This window comes from Aythya fuligula, chromosome 8, assembly GCF_009819795.1.
Source record: "Aythya fuligula isolate bAytFul2 chromosome 8, bAytFul2.pri, whole genome shotgun sequence".
Taxonomy (NCBI): Eukaryota; Metazoa; Chordata; class Aves; order Anseriformes; family Anatidae; genus Aythya; species Aythya fuligula.
Genome location: NC_045566.1, coordinates 20,467,203 through 20,486,947, shown reverse-complemented (window position 1 = coordinate 20,486,947; position 19,745 = coordinate 20,467,203). Strand labels below are relative to the sequence as shown.

Here is a 19,745-nt window from a genome sequence, read left to right as displayed (position 1 = left end):
TTGTTCCAGCTGGAATATACAGAAAGCAAGGCTCAGCTCTGATTGCTTTAGTTGCAAAGAACCTTGTGTCTTAGAAGCAACAGTTACTGAAATAACCCTGGAAATCTTTTCAGCTAATGTCTGTTCTCTCCTGCCAATTTTTTACCTGAAGGAAGAGCACGGATTGTGTATTTCCTTGGTGCAATGATCCCCACGTAGGAGGGCTCAGCAGTGGCTTGCAGAGCTATTTACTGTAAAGAGGTGCACGCCAGGCAGCAAGGGAACTAGAAGACACTTAACTGATCTTCTGTTGCTCGCTCCATTTCCAAGTCTCTGGACAGAACCTTTTAAAACAGCACTGAGGCAGATTTCTGCACATCTTACAGGTCACCTGATAGCTATGCAGCATGGATCTGGCACCCAAACAGACTAGTGCTTCATTTTCATCACTTCTGCCCTTTTTTGCCTGATCAGAGCTTTCTCTAAGTTCAGTGGAATTTTTTTACTGAAAAAATACGCTTGAGCAAGTGGAAAGGGGGTGATTATTGAGATAAAATCTATCAACTGTGCAACTAAACCAGAGGATCAAGAAGTTAAGTGTAATTTTTGAAGCTCAAAATTTCCTCTTCACTAAATTTCAGAATTGTACATGTAGCAGTGATAGTATACTAGGAAGATTGTGATCAATATAATTTCCTTACATGTGTAAATATTTCTGTATTTTTTATATATATAAAATATTTCTGTACATAGAAGACATCTCTGAGACATCAGGAAAGTCAGGATGCCTAGTTTCCTAGATATTTGCCCTGACCTCCCAAATGAAGCATACATTGAAATACATCGAAAGCAGCCCAGTCTCCTTCCCTGTATTTTTAAGAATTGCTGGACCACCTCCAAGTTCTCAACATCCTTCTCCTACTGGCGGGCCCAAAACTGGACCCACTATTCCTGGCACACCAACTGTGCCGAGTACAGGAGATCACACAAGTGATCTGTTGCCATGTTATTGGTTGTAACAGCACTGAAGGCCTGTTGGCTCCCTGATGAAGAGATGGTGACTCCAGCCCAAAAGTGTGGAAGACGAGTCACAGAGCTATGCAAGGACAAGCAGACCCTGGATATACTGAGCTGACTGAACAGAAGCTCATAAAAGGCATAAGGCTTGCTAACCCAGACTGCCCTCAGTCTTCGTGACTATTCTCTTGCCTACCATGTCTACCAGCAAAGAAACTGGAACGTATTTCCAGGAAAAAAAAAAAAATAAATAAAAAATGTGCAGTTCTAGAAACCTGTCAGCAACAAAGCTAGTTGAAGGAGTCCCTGCCTCCTCTCACCTTTGGCTGCACGTCTCTATTGCAGTACCATTTCCCCAGTTGTGCTGACACAGCTGTCCACAAGGCAGTGCAGTGAAGTGGCTTGAAGAATAACTGCAGAAATAAATGATCGCACAGTGCAAGGAGAAAAACATACTCACTGGCATGGTGGAAGGGAGGTGGAAAAAGCCTAAATGAGTGTTACTGCCAAGGGAAGTTTCAGTCAGACCAGTGCTCTATGCCAGAGCTCCTGATCTACACTCCAAATTAATATTGTTTACAGCAATTAGATCAATGAAGGCAAGAACCAGCACACTAGCATTCATTGTGCATTGAGGGTACAAATGATATTTTCCAATTTTTTAGACCAAGTGACTGGACAGAAAACAACATTTCTCAATGCTAGTGACTCAAGGTGAGGACAGAACAAAGATTTGCCTTTGACCTGCTTTCAGCTAGCGCTTGCAGTCTTTTCTCAAGAGCCTTCATGTTCAAGCAGTCAGAGATGTGACTGAGAGAACACAGGGTTAACTCGTTTCAACAAGTGGAAGTCTTCCTTTTCTTCTCAGATGACTTCGCCTCCAAATATAAAAAGAAAATCCATTTGCATCAACATTAGTCCTCTGAATCATTAGCCCTTTGCAATCCATTTGCATAAACATTAGCATCAGAGAATCTCAAAAAACTCTCTCCCTGATGACACATTTTCCTAATAATTTAAAAACAATTAAAAAAAAATCAATTTCCCCACTCCCAATCTCTCCCGGTATTTTCACATATGCAGGCAAAAAATCTCTTACTAATGCCACAAAGATGCACCCAGATGCCAGAATCAAAACTTTCCCTATGTATTCTCCTTAACAAGTCTCATTTAGCGTGAGCAGGTGGTGAGAAGGAAGCAGAGTAAGAGAGAAGAGGATTATTTTAGGAAAGGAAGCAATAACTGTGTTACTAGTCTGTCGAATAGTATGAATGGTGGAAATCTGAATCACGCTTTTACTGTATGAATGGTTAATTCCAATATGCTATTATCAACAATGATCCTCTACAAAGGATGCAATCTCCCTAACAAAAACCCATACACCTGTTAAAGAAGAGGAGGTTCTGCACCAGAAGTGTTGGCAAGCACAACGGAAGGACTCGCTTGAGTGAGGTACTGGTCTCTAAGGCCCGTATCACACCTCCACACTTCATTTAAAAATTAGCCCATTGAAAGTAATGCTTGAAAGAAGAAGGAAAGGGGCTGTCAAACCGGAGTTAGGGATAAATTACAGCTACATTTTTAGCTTCCCCGAAAGGAAGCACTTTTGACAAAAAGTGCTGCCAAGACAAAACCCTAGCAAGTAAATGAGATATTTAAGAATGCACCTACTCACGCTCAGTAAGTATTACTACAGTGATGGAGATTACGTACCAAGGAAATTTCATGGCATACATTTAACAGAGAACTGGATTACACAACGGTATGTACAATGTCCCTTCCAGACAGGAATTAAGAATTTCAGCACTAGAAGCAGTCTCTCTACTGCCCGCAAGCAGAGGGCAAGCACCTAAGCTAGTAGATGGAGAGTGTCCTCTGGAGTATTTTATTTTTTCTTTTAGATGATCTTACTAGTTCTCCCTATTTAAACAAGTCGCTTTCTATCTTGTGTTTTATCTGTTTGTCCACCCCGCTGGCTCTCATGGAGGGGTGACTGCAGTGGTTTCTGCCTGCACAGAAGGGATGGCTCAGCTGCTTCTCTGGCAGCTGCTGACCCATCACAAATTACAGCTTACTGTACTGAAGTATGTGGAAATTGGTGCCTATCTTAGTACACAGGACTGTAAACCATGGTGGTTCAGCAGCTGCCACACAAACAGCTGAGCCAACCCTGCAGCAAGGGTAGAAATGAAAGAGATGGCAAGAATGACTGCAACAGCCCTTGAGTAAAGCACACTTGACTTAATGTTGACCTCTGGTGAGTTACACGTCTCTTGCTTCAACTGCTCTGCTGTAACATGGGTAGTTTCACTCCCACACACTTCCTAGGAATGGTGCTACAAGGATATGTGCCCAGTGCTATAAAGAATGCCACAGTTATTTGCAGAATGGGTACTGTTGTTAATTAAGCAGAGCCCCAGAAGTACATGCACTGTTCGAATTGCTCCATTAAAAAAAAAAGATTGATCTGATACGATACTCTTGAGGTTTTACAGAAGATGTAACTAGTGCTAGAGATGAAAAGAAATTCCATCACCTTATTTTTATTTTTAAAGCACAAGAGGTGCAACCTTACTTGGAAAAGAGCCGCAACAAATCATCCTAAGATGCACTGTCTGCCATTGCCATGTCATGCACATGCTTCCCAAGGACAAGCTCGATATTCTTATCAGCTCTGCGTGGCAATTTATCTACTAGATATTTCATCAGCCTCTGCTGTGCAGAGCTCTCTTGTTTTTCAGCTTTGGTGCCCATTCCAAAGTTATTTCAGTCTCATTGTTATCTGTACTGCTGGTGATAGGCCCTGGCTGCTACCATCCACTTGTTTCTCTTCATAAAGATGCTCAGTAGTTTCCTGCACTGGTTTGTCCTCTGGTTCAACATTTTGACACAAAGCTACTCCCACTGCTCTATCAACCCACCTTCTTCCACTAGCAGGGATTCTGTAATCATGATAGGAGACATTTCTAACCAGGATGTGAAGACAAGGGAACATTACCGAGGGTGCTGCAATCAGGTTACACACAGCCAGCCCTCCCACTTACTCTCATCACTCCTCACGGTACGGGCATTGCTCCATTTCTCTGCAGCTCCATCCTTCCTCCCCACCCACTGCATGCCCCTTTCCTTCAGCTACAGACTTCGCTGACGTCTGTATTTGCTCCTGTTGCAGATCTCACATGGAGAAGACCGTGTGGATATGGGTTTCCCTTGTACTTTTAATAGATTCCTGTGAGGCATACATCAAGCAGCACACCGCACCGATCTAAAATTGCAGCAAAATACACAGCAATGTGCATACCCAAAGAGCACAGTCATCTATTCCCCGTGGCAATTTAAGAAAAATGAAGAAGGTTACAAGGTCACATTTTAAAAATCTAACACTTGGATTTCCAGCTATTCAGATGCTCACTGAAGTCTATAAATTCTTCCCCACATTTTTTTGCACATGGTATAGAAAAGGAAGGCGCTTGAATCCCCTGGATTGTAAAGGTCTTTCTAGCTTGCAAAGTTGCAAATCACATCCATTGCTGAGCGCAGACTGGCTGCAACGTGATTCCCCACTCATCTCACTAGCCTTGCGCCTGGGAGTAGGTGTTTTGCCTTTAACACAACATAAATGTGTTTCATGCTGGTTTTATTTCCAAAAAAAGAATTAATATTTGTTTATATGGCAAAACAAGATGATCGTTTAGAGTTGCATTTGAAATGCCACAAACAAATACAGTATGAGCTATGTTTACATCTTTCATCCTCAAGTATTTTGCAATTTTCCTCCCTAAATCACTGACCTGCCCCCTTTCTTCTCAGACTGCTAATCCATGAGTCAAACAAAAACAAAAAACACAACCCTATCCGCCTCCCCAAATAGGCAAGAGTTAAGTAGTGATATTGGCAAGTATAACAAGTAAGTGCTACCCCCTTGCATCTGTTAATCAACTATCTAGAAGAGTGGGATTTTCTACGTTTAGCCTCACAGAACTTTCTCTTTAAATGACTTGGGTGCAATATACTTACAGAATAACATTATTTGGCATAAAATGCAGATGAGCCTGTGAAATGAAAAATACCTCACCTGCTCTTCACCTCTGATAACAATGTTATCACGGCTGTTTTACTGTTCAGAGATGCATAATTGTTTTTTTGTCATAGCTCCCTCTCTCCCAAGATTAATATTCTACAGCTAAATTAAAGAAGAATTGCTCCTAGACTCTATCAGTAGCTCACAGCCTATGCCTAGGCAAGTTTCCTGCATGAGGTGGGAATGGAAAGAACTCCCTCGTGCATGGCTGCTGCCTCCCCTCACTCCTCCTTGCTTCTGCCAAGAGCTGGAAATATGCACTTTTTTATGCAGCCACAGGGAGGGTGGAAAAAAGAGGGGAGAAAAACCCTAGAGAATGGGGTCAAAACTAGACTTGGGAAACCACTTCAAGAGAGCTTTTGTCTGTCATTTTAGTACCTGCCCTTTCTTTTTGCTTTCCTTAGATTTCAACGTGTATAATTATAGCCAGCAGCAGCAGGCAGTTGATGGCTCTTTTAGGAACTGCGCCCTGAACAGGCATGAGGTATGTCGGAGAAAAACCTGTTATCTAGTACTTGGTACTAAAATATAAAGCAAAGGAAATTCCAGAGACACTCAAAAGTGAGGTAAACCATAACAACATAACAGTTCTAAAACAAACTGTGGAGCCACCTTAAAACCACCAGTAAATGTTGCATTCCTATTGACCTGCGTTCAGCAGCTCTCAGCCACACACCTCGGGGCTGTGCAGTGAATCCTTCACTCACAATCACAAACCTCCACACGTGCCGCAGCAGCCCAGCTCCTCTGACACCCCCTAACAATGTCAGTGACGTTGGGACAAATCCTGCTGCCTAAGTCCCTTTGAAGGCAGGCATTTACAAACTCCTCCGTGACCTCCACCGACACCAGGCTGCAGCGCGACAGACCTCAGCAGGCTCCTTTGCAAGGACGCTGCCTGGGAAGCGGCGCTGTGCGATAAGGCGTGCGGCTAGAAATCAAAATCAATCTGCTGCGGTTGAGGTTTCCACTTACCCAGCTTGGCGGCCCCATCTGGCGGGTACTCGGGGAATTGGCCCTCGGAGGGCACGCTCACCGTCCGGCGCAGGCAGCGCCCTTTGGTAGCATCCTGCGGCTCCTGCGCCCCGTCCATCGGCACCTGCGTGAAAAGGATGCCGACAGCTGTTAACGTGCCATCTCGTCGAGAAGTTAACTTTCTGCTGATCTGGTAATAATGTTCAGGCTAAGCTCGGCGTGGCTGGCCTTATCAAACAATCCCTGAGAAGAGGTGGGCTTATGGGCAAGCACCGGAGCACTGAGCAATGCTGGTGCACAGCCCGCACAGGACTGCACGCAGGTGTGCAGCACCCTGCAACGCACAGGGATCAAGTAACAACAAACCAACCCATCTGAATAACAGGGCAGTGCTGCTTTGCAAAATCTGTTTCCCCGTGCCGGACCCATTGCTACCCTGTCTTGCCCACTAAAACATGGGGAAATCCAATCCAAGGCTGCTGGCTGCACGTGAAACTCAGGCTACAAAAGCAATTTTTCCAGTCTCTGCACAGCCATACTCACCGATCAGCTGCAGCATGCCGGAGAACGGGCATTCAGCTGGTGACATTGGCCACATCAAGAAAGAGAGCACCTTCTAAAATTAAGTCAAAGTCTTCCTAAACACAGGACCTCACAGAAGGGTCTACAAAAGGCTGGGGGTCCCAGCTGCAGAGAGCTCTCAGCACACAAAGTTCTGTATGCAAATTCTCTTCAAAAGTAGTGAATGTCTAAAAATCTTGTTTCTCATCTGAAATGTTGGCAGCACTTGACCCCTCAGGGTTTGCTCCCTCCTTCCCCTCTGCTTTTAAACACCTGCCTGGATGATGACGTCTGTCTAGAGAGGTGCTTATGCTGCAAAAACGGAGAGAAATTGAGCTACCTACAACTACAGCTGCAGGGCATTCAGACAACAACCAACAGCTCTAAGAGAGCCCAAGCAATGCAGCCTCCTTGTTAAACAGAAACAGAGCCTGACCTACTCCTACCCCAAACAGGAAAATGTAAAAAAGGGATTTGAGGGGTAAGGAAGAGAACCCAACTGCTTTGCAAATTTATACCCACAGCTTTATGCATCCTGATTTTGTTTATGTGATCAATTGGAGCAGTGGTCACTTTGCATACAGGAACACGGACAGACAAAAACTGCAGGGAGCTGCCTGCTCGCTACAGCACGAGCCACACAAGCCACTGGAAAACTTCTATCCTTTGCTTTACCCTTCAGAAGAACATACAGATTGTTCTGAGCAGGTCCAAAAGCCAACAAAGGTTATCCAAGTTGGTGAAAGAGAGGACAAGGAAGACAGAGACTACACGGAAAAAGGGTGTTTCCAGAAGGGAGCAGAAAAGCTCTTGGCCCATGGTGACCATCCTTGCCCCTGCTGGGTCACTGGCAAGGCCAGCGCTGTGCAGGACACTTCTGTGTGCCCCAGAACACCCAAGAGGGTGTCTCCAAGAGGGACCAGAGCTGAGATGTGCTGGCTGACAGCATGTCCAGCTGGTGCTTCCACAATGCGGCACCAGGAGAGGACACTGAGCGGGAAACTGGGAACTTCTGAGCCTGCCAGTTACTCCCAGTCAGCCATGCCCTGCTTCCTGCTGGCCTGCCTGCTCACCGTGGTTATGCCCGGGGCTATGGAGGTCTCTGCACACTCACAAATTACTGTTAGCCCCGTGCTGGTGGATTACTGGACCTGCTGTTGCTCTGCTCTGGCTAACTGGATGACTGCACTTCTCCTAACAACACAGCTAATCGTGCTCCTGATCTGTATTTGTCACAGCACTGTTATTTAGAGATGACTTGTCTAACCCTAAAGCTGTCTGCCCAGGGTCTTATCACCTCCCGTAACAGCCCGTACCCTGGTGGGGCTGCCCTGTGAGCCCAGACATCACCTGCAGGAAAAAGCCCAGGGGGTGAGGGAGAGGTGCAGCAGCCAGGGGCCGGAGGCAGGCACAACCCCTCGGTCCCAGCACGCTTCTAGTGAGGACATCGGCTCTGACGTTCCAGCCGTGATGCATGTCATGCTGCAATTGTTTTCAGACAGCTCTGGAAAAAACACAACTTGCAGCCTGAGGAATAGAAGCCCCTGTCATATTTCCTGTGCTGCTTATCCTTTCATATCTCCAAGCATCTCTGAAAACAGAGTATTAATAGCAAACAAAAAGATATTATTCATTTGTACAGAAGGTTGCAGAAGATGTATACGATACTGTACTATTTTAGAAACAGGCTGCACTACGCTGGCTCTCACAAACTACTTCTGGCATTTCCTGACTTTCAAGCACTTAGCATTCTCATAAGGTCATTTTTAATGCTATTTGTTACTATGCCAGTCTATTTGTCTCCTTCCAGCAGTGCTCATTTTTTAAAACAAGTTTCCCAAATCCCTGGTGGTTACTCTGTGAAGGCTACTTTCTTCACCGGTAGATTTTTACAGCAGGTCCTTTGCTGAATGATAGCCGGGTGAAGCCCATTAGGAAGTTAAGCAGAGACTAATTTAGTTAGTTTATGCTACACTCATTCAATCAAGATCACAGATTAGATTTTCAGTTTTCATCTGGAGACACCACTTAGTCTTATTCCCTTCTACATGCTGTTCTGCTGACTGCCTGGTCTGCCTCTCCCGATTTCCTCCAGAGCACTTTTTTGGGGGATGCTGCAAGCCATATCTCCGGAACGACTACGAGCAGGCACTTCAGTACCTCTGGGACCTTGCTGACACAGGACAGAAGCATTCTTTTAATCCAAAGACAAGAAAAAGCTGCTAGTGCCACGGTGCTACAGTGTGTATAGGGATGGTGACAACAGCCAGGACACTACAAAGGCAGTTTTTTGCTGCTCGGGCGAGGAGGAGGATGGTGGCTGGGGCTGTGCTGTCCTTTGTGCCCTTGGGAAAAGCAAACAGGCAGCCGGTGTCAAAAACAAACCTACTTCTGCATACCAGAGATAGGATTTATCTTCAAAGAGGACTTAGCCATTAGCAGGAAGAGTGTCCGAGGGCTCCGGTCCTAGCTCTGAGTCACGCTGCCTTTTGTACTTACCATTTGCCCAGACTGGGAAAATGCAGTTGGGCTGCACCCTAAAGTAGGTTCGTTGGTGTAGCAACGTTCACCTGGTGCGACACAGCAAAAGATTGCATTTGTTGGTGTGTTCACAAGGGCTTGAGAAACACCTACTACTGTGTATTTGATTGAAGAATTGTGTAAGCTGCACAAGGAAGAACAACACTTTCGTGCCACATGGCTCAATCTACGCCTGCACACGTACAAACAGCCCACGATTCCATCGGTGAGATTAAAGTAGCAAAAGAGCCACAAAACTTAAGTCTGACTTAACACTGCAATGTTATTTAAAATAACACACCTCCAAAAACACAGTCTCAGCCTGCACTGACCATAAAAACACGTAATCCCAAGCCTGCCTTGCTGCTGTTTGTTGCTCAGTGCAAGACCAGCCAGCTCTGAAAAATTCAGCTCCACAAATGTGGAGAGCGAGCTTGGCCAGCAGCGCTGCACCTCTGCGGACTGGGTGCATTTCTAAGCCCGTAAATAAACCACCCCAGGGTAGGTCAAAGGGATTCACAGATCGGGTGGCACTCAAAGGCAAGTGCACAACCAGACGCTGTGCAAACAGCGATACATCAGCATCTGCCCACCCTCCTCCAGCCCCTGCCTCCCCAGCAGACATCTCAGCCGTGGAGCAGAGGACAACAAAGTATTGCAAAGACAGGACTGAACTGCAATTTAGGCTCCCACCTATTTTCTCTGTACAGCTTTGTTACCTTGGGTTTTTGTTCTTTGGCCTGCCAAGACTTCACCGACCTGTGAGTTGCCCAGCCCTGAGCTGATCTGTTGCCAATTTGGACAATCTTCACAATTTTGATCACTGGCCACGTTTCTTTGGTTCTTCAGATTTTCAAATTTTAATGAGGGCAGGTTCACAGCTCGGATTGTCACCTCTTGAACAGCATCACAGCTGACCTGCCACTGAACGTGCTTTTTAAGTATAAACGCTGTATTTGGGATCTTGAGCTTGATGATGAAGAGATTTCAGAAGAAACTGAGTAACATCTCCATGAGCATTTAATGCCACTTAAAGGCAGAGTAAACCAGTCTCTTTAAAAAAAATTAGTAGGCAGAAAAAAGTTTCTTCATTGCAGATAGATTTTTTCGGACTGGAAAGACTGATTCATGACAAAAAACCACAAACGCCTGAGAACTTGCAGCCTCTTCTGAAATGATAATCAATAAGTTGGGAATCGCATCAACAAACAGATAATGGAAAGCTCTTCACTTCAATTCTTACCTTCCTTGGGGACTATGGAAAACAAACAATTAAACTCATTTGGGAATTGAAGCAAATCTTTTCTTATGACTGAGTTCAGCTTTGACAAACTCGCACTTACACGCCAGCCAGACGTGCTGTAAATGCCAATGTGACGAGTTTTGCGGATGGCATGGGGCGCTTCTGGAAACCTCCCCTGGGGCACCACTCACCACTGTCTGCTCTTGCTACGAGCTCTCGGGAGCATCGCTGTCACTCCACGACCGGTGTCAGTGGCAGGAGATGGACGTGTGCAGAAAACCCACCGGAGATGTCCCGCTGCTGGCCTCTGCCACCAGCACCAGTAAGGAGCCAACCTTGTCATGGAGAATGGTGACTGCAGATCTTAGCTCTACTTTGCCCTCGATTAAAAATGCTTCTCGATCCGATAGAAAAATGAGGGAAGTGTGGGAAGGAAAATAAGAGTCTAACACAGCGAAAAGTGATTTTCATCTCCGTTTGCAGCTGAACACAAAATTAAAAGATTCTGCAGGACAGCAGCCAAGTTACAGACAATGACTAACTAAAAGGCAGCCCCAAACCAGATGCAGCCATTTGTCACATCCCTCGTGAAAGTGCTGTGCAATGGATTATCTATCTGAAACCACTGATCAGAGCCACTGACTCATTCCCTTTTCCTGTTTAAATGCTGCTGTTTTTTGCAGCCACGTTTTCCTGTGTCCTCTTTGAAAGTATGTCCTCACCACTCTTCCCTATGGAACAGGTTTCATCAGCGATGAAAACATTGACACCTTCCTGACAGTGAGAAATTGTCTTCCTCATAGGAAAAAAAAAAAAAAGCAAAAAAAAAAGCTGATTTGTAAGTGAATCAGCCCAGACCTGTTCTCCTGGTCTTAGAAGGTGTTGCTAGATATTGCCACACCATGAGATGTTCTAGTAATTGCACTGCTCCTGTCACTCGAGACTCCTTATGTGCCAAGTCGTCCCTCATGTCACTACAGGGGTTCATTTTCTTTCTACTTAATTTTTGGGCCTCCATCTCTTCCCTTCATTAATAATCTCCACGTTCCAGTCTCACCTATTTTCATTGTATGACAAGGTGTCAAGAAATTAGTATTTATCTACGCTGCACAAGTTGATACTCTCAGGCTATTTTTGTCTAAGCAATTACAGATATTTTTGGATCACGTTGTACCTTGAAATTTCTCTGAATTCCAACCTACAGTTGGGCTTGCACAGTGCAAAATCTGTCTGCACACAGTCCATCCAAACTGCCCTGTAAATAAAGCTGTACAGAGAGGGAGAGGGAGGGTGTTAGAAGAAAAAAGTTTCCTTACTACTTGGCTTCCTTCTGTTCTGTTCCCTTCATCTTAAAATAAAACTGTGTGATTCATAATGCAATATTTTAACTGAAAGAAACCCATGCTAGTATTTACCTGAAACAACCGAGACACCTTTCATTTACCTGTTTGCATTTTGTATGTTTTCCTGCTTTTGGGCTTTGACATTCATACTTGCATAATAATTCTACAAAGATCATATACATCAAACACTTCTGTTCCTTTTCAACTTCACACGGTCTAAGCTTCTTGGATTTTTGCTCTGTGAAGTAACAATGCAGATGCATAGAAAATAAAACGAGGTGCATCAGACTTGCAGTGTTCAAATTACACCAGCCTTTAGATGATGCAGGCGCTCCCTGTCGGCTGAAAGGGCGCTCTGCTGTTAGCATCTCTTCCTCCTTCCCTCACACCCACCCCTTAATGATGCATATCATTCCGTGCCTCACATTCTTCCTCAGATCCTCATCAACAGTGCAAAGAAAATCTGACCTACCGACTCCATTGGCAATTTTCACATTCAGAGCAGGAACCTCTCCCTCTTCGGCTTCCTGTTGCCCATCTCACCTCACTTCAGGTTAAAAAGACTTCCTCCAGGGTCACCTTTCCAATAATTTTACTCTAGACATAATTTTCTGTTTTCCTCTTTTAGTAATCTTCCTTTTCCTTATGCATTTAACTCTGTCCTTTGTTTAGGATGCAGGTGCCTGTGGTCCCACCAGGGCCCTTTTCCATTCTCCTCCTACATACCTGTTCTCCTCCTACATACCTTTCCATCATTACGCTCCTCGAGCATCTCCCCCAGCGCTGCCTTAGGCCTTTGTTTGCTGCTACCTGGAGATCACATTTCATGGAGCCTTTCACCTCTGAATGACTCGCACCAGGTCGCCTCCCCTTCCCTTTCCCATGAAAGCTACAAGGGACGCTTCTGTTTTGGGGACATCAGAGGAGCAAATCCGAAGCATCAGCTCAGCGTCTCTTGCCGAGCAGTTCTACCAGTGCATCTGTTCTGCGTTTCTTTTGTGTTTCTTTAGGAGATTGTAACTATGCTGCCATGCGTACAGACGCAGAAGTAGATTAAAACAACCTTTTATTTTCCTATAAAGTACTTATGACTCTGCAAAGTATTTTCCTATAAAGTACTTATGACTCTGCAAGGAGTTCCCTTTTTCCTTTCACTTACAGCAAGCCCAATTACTTGAAAATCAGAATGGCAAATACGACTCCAGCTACTAGCTTCTGAAGCAAATCCCATTATCAGCATGTGGAGCCACACCTGCACCAGAGCATGTCTGCCTGGTTCATCTGCATGCAGCATTTTCCAAAACAAGTTATTTCTCATCGTGATAGTGCTGGCAGCACTCCTTTGAGAGCACAGCACAAAGATTTCCTTTACTATACTTAAAGCCCATGCTGTGCACGCCCAGCAATGAATTTCTCCACCTTCTGGCAGAAAACAGGCAAAACCAGAGTGTATTTAAATGTCATATATGAGGACTTTACATCAGTGATGCATTAGACTCCTCATATTTACTCCTCAGGATCTAAGCAAGAGGCTTATCTGACTCCTGGCAAAATGTTTTTAACTGTATGCGGTAAGAGAAATTAACAAGCCATACGAGCATGGTTACCACCTTCAGATAATTATTACTGATATGAGCCAGTGTTTTTTTTCCCAATTACATTTCTTTAATGAGATGCATCCTTTTAGCCCAGCTGTGCTGGTACAGTACAGCTTTAGGATTAATTCTCATGTCCTTAAGTTTCTTCAGGTTATACTTTAATTCCCTAGGTGACATTCCTGCCAGACTAGAAAAAGAATGATGTAGTAAACAAACATTATGATATGGGTCTTCCATTTTCCCTGCATTTGATCACCTCTCCTATAAATTAGCATTGATGTTGTTCCCTTCTAATAACTAAAGTCCTTCTCTAAACCTTTTTCTCCCACTCTCCCTATGAAGGGAAATATTTCAACCTTTGTAGACACACCTGATCACAGCTCAAGACGGATAACATTCAGTGCTATGCCAGCAACAGGTATAATAAACTCAGGCTGTGCCCAACCATATACAGAAGATTGCAAAGAATAAAGAAAAAAGCAGAAATTTAGGTTATGTCCAATAGGGATTAGAGTCAAACTCATGGACATTTATATAAAATAAAATCTGCTTCAGTGATTTGAAATCATTCCTGCTTTATCTTGAAATATTTAAACAGGGTAAATCTATAGCAGAGTAATTGAGCAAACAAACCCAGAAATATTATCAACTTCTAACGCCAACGTATGTGTGAGAGTCCACAGACATCAAATATAACAAGAAAAAACATATCGAGGTGTAACCTACGAGAGGGAACTTATCAGCATTTATTTGTTCAAAACGTTTCAATCAACTGAAATGTGCCTATTCTTTAACCACACGGACATTACCTTCATACCACGGCACAACGCCCAGTCCTACATGCTATATATACACACACACACACAGTAATTTTATAATTAAGGCAAAGATGGTTGCAATAGCTTTGCGTATTCCATGCCAAGGGCCACCCAATCCTGTTTGCTACATTTAGCTAGAGAGAGGGCAAACCTTTGCCTCAAACAATTTGCCTTCTGACTGCAGGAAGGATGACTGTATGGTGCGAAGGCTGCACGCTGCAGCTCGGCGCTCTAACACAGCCACCACCGACGTCCCATTTCCCAAGCTCATGTCCGCATTGATGCGAGGAGATAGGTTTACAAAGCCACGGTGGCTTTACTTACCATTAAAAGCAGCAATAATGCAGAAAGATGGAGTGGCAGAGTTAAATGCAGGGCAAAGAACTCCAGCAAGGAGTGGCGGATGCACACAGTTTGCTGTCACCTCTTCCATGCAACCGGCATCTGGGCCAGCTAGATTATGACTGAGTGCTACTGCTATCCCTACACGCAGAATAGGTTAGCTCCCTCCTTTCACGCTCATCACTAACAACAACAAAAAGGAGGAGATGAAGAAATGGCCTTCCCATTTCACCAACCAAGGCCAACAGGCATGGGCTGTGTGGCCCACGTGCGTTCCTCTCACCTCTTTCTCCCTGTTGAGCAGCACCAGCTGGCTGTCGGTCAGGATGCAGTATTTCCTCTCCCATGTTGTCGTATCGGTGTAGGGGGACTGGCCGCAGGACAGCCTGTGCGTAGGTGGTCCTTTCACATCTGCGAACAGAAAACCGGGATCCCGGAGTCATTAGCGTGTGTCATTACCCGCCCTCCTTCGCTTCTGTGGTTCTGCAGCAAGCTGCACACCAGAGCTGCAATCTGTACTCAGCAGCGCCTGGCTCAGCGTATTAAAAGACAAACTGCTAATCCTGGGAGGCACCCGTGGGGAACGCAACGTGAGGTACACCGGGAGTACTTAGTTATCTAGAGCATGACTTACGAAAATGGCAATGCCCGAGAAGAATATAAATGCTGTTGCTTAAGACTGAAATATAACCAAGAGCAGACCAAGAGCCTCATGCAAGCTCCATCTTTCCTCTGTTCCCTTCACAAAAGTGTGGGCCCTGAGCGTACCCAAACTCTTAACAAACTGGATTATTGAGACTTAGGGCAGAGAGGCACAGGAAGAGAGACTGGGAGCAAGGCAGGCAGGCTTGAAGAAGGGAGGGAAAGTCCAAAGGGACGGGCATTTCACTGGGAAGGGCTTAGTAGCACTCCTATGGCAGGAAGCTGTTTGGTAAAGCTGTGGCAGATAGGAGTCTTCCAGCATTTCCATTCAGTCACAGCCATCACAGCGACAAAAATAAATAAATAAATAAAAAGTCGATTTGCTTTAGGTCTTTCAGGCTGGAGCACCACACCTCGTTGTGCAAGGCGCCCTGTCAGTGCCCCGAGCAGGCTGGGTACAAAGAAGGCAGCCCGAGGAATTCAACTGAGCAGGCAACTCACTGAAAAAAACTCTTTACAGGAGACCGAAACGCCACAGGAGTAATACAAAGGGGATGTATGCAACAGAGCCATTGGTAGCACGACGTATACAACTTCAGAAAACGGTCTGAAGTCAATCTCTGAAGTTCCATGTTCCGCATGATCTGTAACATCGAGCCTCACTTTTATCCTGCACTCAAGTTTTACACCCCTCTCTTTGCCCCGATCTAAGTGAGCACCAGTCGCTCTCAGGCTGTGCTCTGCAGCCTCCTGAAGCCCCCGAACCACAAAAAGCAAACCCACTGCCAGCAGCTCACCCTTGCTGTGCAGGAGCCCGGGATCTCCTCCCATTTGAGGAGCCCAGCAGGCAAAAAGAGCGTTGAAAACCCGCTTGAGGTGTTCTGCAGAGCTTGTCCATAAACCTGCAGTGGCACAAGGCTCAGAAGATGCTTGCTGTGACTGCTGCCTGCAGTCACCGCTAGAGGCCAGTGAATCCTCAGGCACCCAGCGCCCGCCCGGCTGCAGGGAGCCCTTGGAGCCCAAGCAGGAGCCCAGCTTGACCCTGGGTGCTCGGCCAGCTGCAGCCACGGTGCTCCCAATCCCACCTCGTGGCTCCCAAAACCGCAGCTTCTCCCCACTCTCCTCCTCCACACGGCAGCTTTGCCCCAGCACCGAAAGGCATGCGTCTGCTCTTAAAGCTGGGGAAGTAAAAACCCAGTTACGCCCCGAGATGTGTTTGGAGTCCTGTGGTGGTTCAGAGGAATACCTGAGACGTGCAATCTGATACGGGTAAGGAAGAAAAAGCAAAGGAATGCATCACTCCTGCCGCTCTGCACAATATTGAAATTCACCTCTGTTTCCTTGATTTTGGATGAGATAATTCAGACAGGAACCTGAGGTTCAGAGGCAGGCCGCACACTGCGCTGCCTGGCCTGAGGGGCGCTGCCATTCGGGGCAGCTCTGCGCCTCTCCCGGCTGCCCCAAAGCCGGCTTGGTACGGGCACAGCCCAGGGAAACCACCAGGGCTGCTGTGAAGCAAAAGCACAGCCGTGCAAGCTGCTGGGGCACAGGAGACTCTCTCAGGAGTCACCCATGGCTTCGGCCACCTCAGAGACACTCGCTCCTGAGGTAGGCTTTTGGTGTACCTGCAGCTCATGTTTATGGCGGCTCCCAGCCCCAAACCAAACCAGACGCAGAATATAAATGCTGCTGCTCCTGCTTAGCCCTTGGTTTCCCCAAGAGCAGCAGAGGAACCCAGCCCGTGCCTCAACAAGCCCAAGCGAGGCCTGCAGGCTCCGGGCCTGCAAGCAGGCTGCAGGGCGAGGACGAAGCCCCAGGTCCAGCCGTGAGCGTGCACCAGAGGTGAAGCCCAGAGCTCGGGGGCTCCAGCCCCTCAGGAAGGAAAGCCAGCTTTCTCCCGACACAAGGAAACCCTCCTGCACCCCCAGCAGAACCTAACAGTCACGACTTGTCCAGCCCCCAAAGACTTTTGCATTATAATTTCTGCTAACTACAGGCCTTGGCAGCATACCACCCGATTGATCTGCGGGGCTGCACAAAGGGATTAAAGAACAGCACGGCTCCTTCCACCGCAATAACAACTTCGGGACCTGACTGAGTCATCGGGCGCTGCGGGCCAGCCCCGGCTCTGCTGCCAAGCGGGCTGGCTACGTCAGAAGAGCTTTCTGCAGCCTGCTGGCAGCGCAGTGCCGTCGCGGTGCCTGGAGCTGTCAGTCACGGCCCGGCGTTAATATCTGGTGTGCTGGCACCCTTCTGATCGCACAGTGGGACACAGCCCCGCCACCCACACAGTCTTCCACCCAGAGGAGCAGAGCACGGTGGGTTCCTGAGGTACCCGGTACCCCCGGCCCTCTCCCCAGGGCTGATGGTACAAAAGCACATCTCGCACACCAGAGGGGAGCTCACAAGGAAGCTGCCTGCAACAGAAATCACAGCGAAAGCTCTGGTGTGTCTATGCCTAGCAGCTTATCTCCCTGTTTAAACCAAATCTCAGCTAGCCTGCCCAAGCAGACCTCTTCAGAGCCCCTTGCAACAGCCGTAACCCCAAAACTCACCCCGAGGGGTTCTACAGGTTTAGACTGAAGCTCTTTGGGACTTCACACAGTATCACACATACACCCGGTTGCTTCACAAACTGTGTTTTGTTTTCTGGTTTCACGTTTAGTCTTCATTTTACATTCTTGGCCCCAAGTTTTCATGTGAATGGAATAAAACCTACCAATCCCTTCCACTAATGCCCTAGAAACCTGATTTAGCACCGCTGATCGGATCACCAAGGTCCACTAGTGTGTGGGCCCACTTAGCTTCAGGGCAAGGCTGAAAGTCACCTCGGGGCTATCCTCTGCCAGCTCATACAGCGCTGTCTATAGGTTCATACAAAGCCTTTGCCCGGGGGTAACTCGCCAACGAATGCAAATACTTCATTTTGGACAGGGGCTGGGGAAGAGATGAGGCAGGCACACCCAAAAGCTCCAAGCCTGCAGACGTGTGTGGGACGGGCTCAGGCAGCCCTGCACCTGAGCACACAGCGGGGAGAAGACGTCCTTCGTTCCTCCCCTGGTCTGCTGCAACCCGCTCCCTTCGGCCCTATGACAATGAGGCATTCAAGAAAGCAGATCAGTCAGCCTATACACGGAATAAAGGTCATGCCTTATGTGCCTACAAATGCTAATGGCAGTTAAGTAACAGCTTGGAAAAAATCCCCTCCTCTGTGCATCCTCCCCTGATGTCCTGAGAGGAGCAGCGCTGCCCGCCTGGCACGGCCGAAGGTTTGAAGCTGGGCTGTTTTTCCTCGGGGCACTGAAATGCCATCAGGCACTTTATAAATATCCACAAAGCTCCCTTTCTCTCAGCCAAATGACAACTTGTACCTTATTATCAACTACAGAGCTAATGAAGGAAAAAAAAAAAATAGAGGAAAAAAGGCAAAAAAAGGGAACAGTCATGCTGCGGCGGCATTTCAGATAAAAGGTGTTGGTTGGGAACATGGAAACATGGAAAGAAGGAGCCAATGCCAAGCCCATCCCCACGGAAAGGGCCAAAACATTTTCTGAAAGCTGATGGCAGCTGAGGGAGCAGTACGAGTGCTATCAGATGGGAACGTTTCTGAATCTTCCATTGCAACTATGCAACAATTAAAAAAAAAAAAAAAAAACACAAACAAAAGCAACTTCCAAACACATTCACAAGTGGAGAGTACTTTCCAGTCAGTGGGCAGAATCAGAAAATTATTTCCAAGCGATGTCAAGTGTTCCAGCAGCACTTAGTCCCCAACAGCTCTGCTGAAACAGAAGGGGGGCATCAACTCCTGAAAACTACAGAATCTGCAGAAATCAGGCCAAAAAAACTACATTAAAGGTAAATCCATGTCTCCAGCTCCTTTTGCCAACAAGCACTCTGCCTACCATCAATAACCACAAAAAAGCAAACCTCCATCCCAGCGATGACAAGAGCAACCCTGGCATGTGCCAAAGCCCCTTTCCTGAGCCACGCTCTTCCTGGGGCGAAATCGAGGGCTTTCTGAAGCCCTTGCCAAATTTTCATCAACTTTATTAGGGTCCGTATTCTGCTCCTCGCGTTTCCAAGGAGGAGCTGCCAAGCAGCTGAGTAACTAATGGAGTGGCCAAGTTTGTGTGCCTTCCCCTGAAGAGAAAGATTAGAAGGAGCCCTAACACCTTCTGACAACAGGTCTGTCAGTGTTTCCGTGCTGCTTTATGTACTTGCCATAGAGACAAGACTTGGAGAGCTTTAGGTAAATGCTGTCGTCTGAGAGCTTGTCAGTACCCCAACCTACACAAATGTGCACGAGCAGGCAGCTCGGGTTGAATAATCATCAGCTCGAAGCTTTATCAAGCCGCTGAACAGAAGCTGAGACTTCAAGCCTGACTACTGACGTGACGCTTCACGACAGACGAGCGGCAATTAAAAGGCCTTCGCCGAACTTGCACCATCTCTAAAAGCTGATGAAGGCAGTGATTCAAGGGAAAGATACGGCAGAAGCGGAGACACACTGTGTCTCAACACGTCCCGTTCCCTCAAACCTGCATCTTGCAACGAGGCAGGATTTCTGCACAAGGCACCGGCGCAGGGGAACGTACACGGCACGGCTCGACAGCACATGGCTGC

At 46.7% G+C, this 19,745-nt stretch overlaps 1 protein-coding gene across 4 annotated transcripts in view; it reads right to left on the bottom strand.

Annotated features, from left to right (window-relative positions):
- Positions 1-19,745, bottom strand: part of RASAL2 (RAS protein activator like 2) — a 141,920-nt gene that overhangs the window by 85,439 nt on the left and 36,736 nt on the right. For all 4 annotated transcript variants that reach the window (XM_032191993.1, XM_032191994.1, XM_032191995.1 and 1 more), the window contains exons 2-3: positions 14,761-14,888; positions 6,053-6,176 (exon numbers count right to left, since the gene is read on the bottom strand). In XM_032191993.1, coding sequence (XP_032047884.1) covers positions 6,053-6,176; positions 14,761-14,888 — 252 coding nt within the window. The remainder of the gene's footprint in view (positions 1-6,052; positions 6,177-14,760; positions 14,889-19,745) is intronic.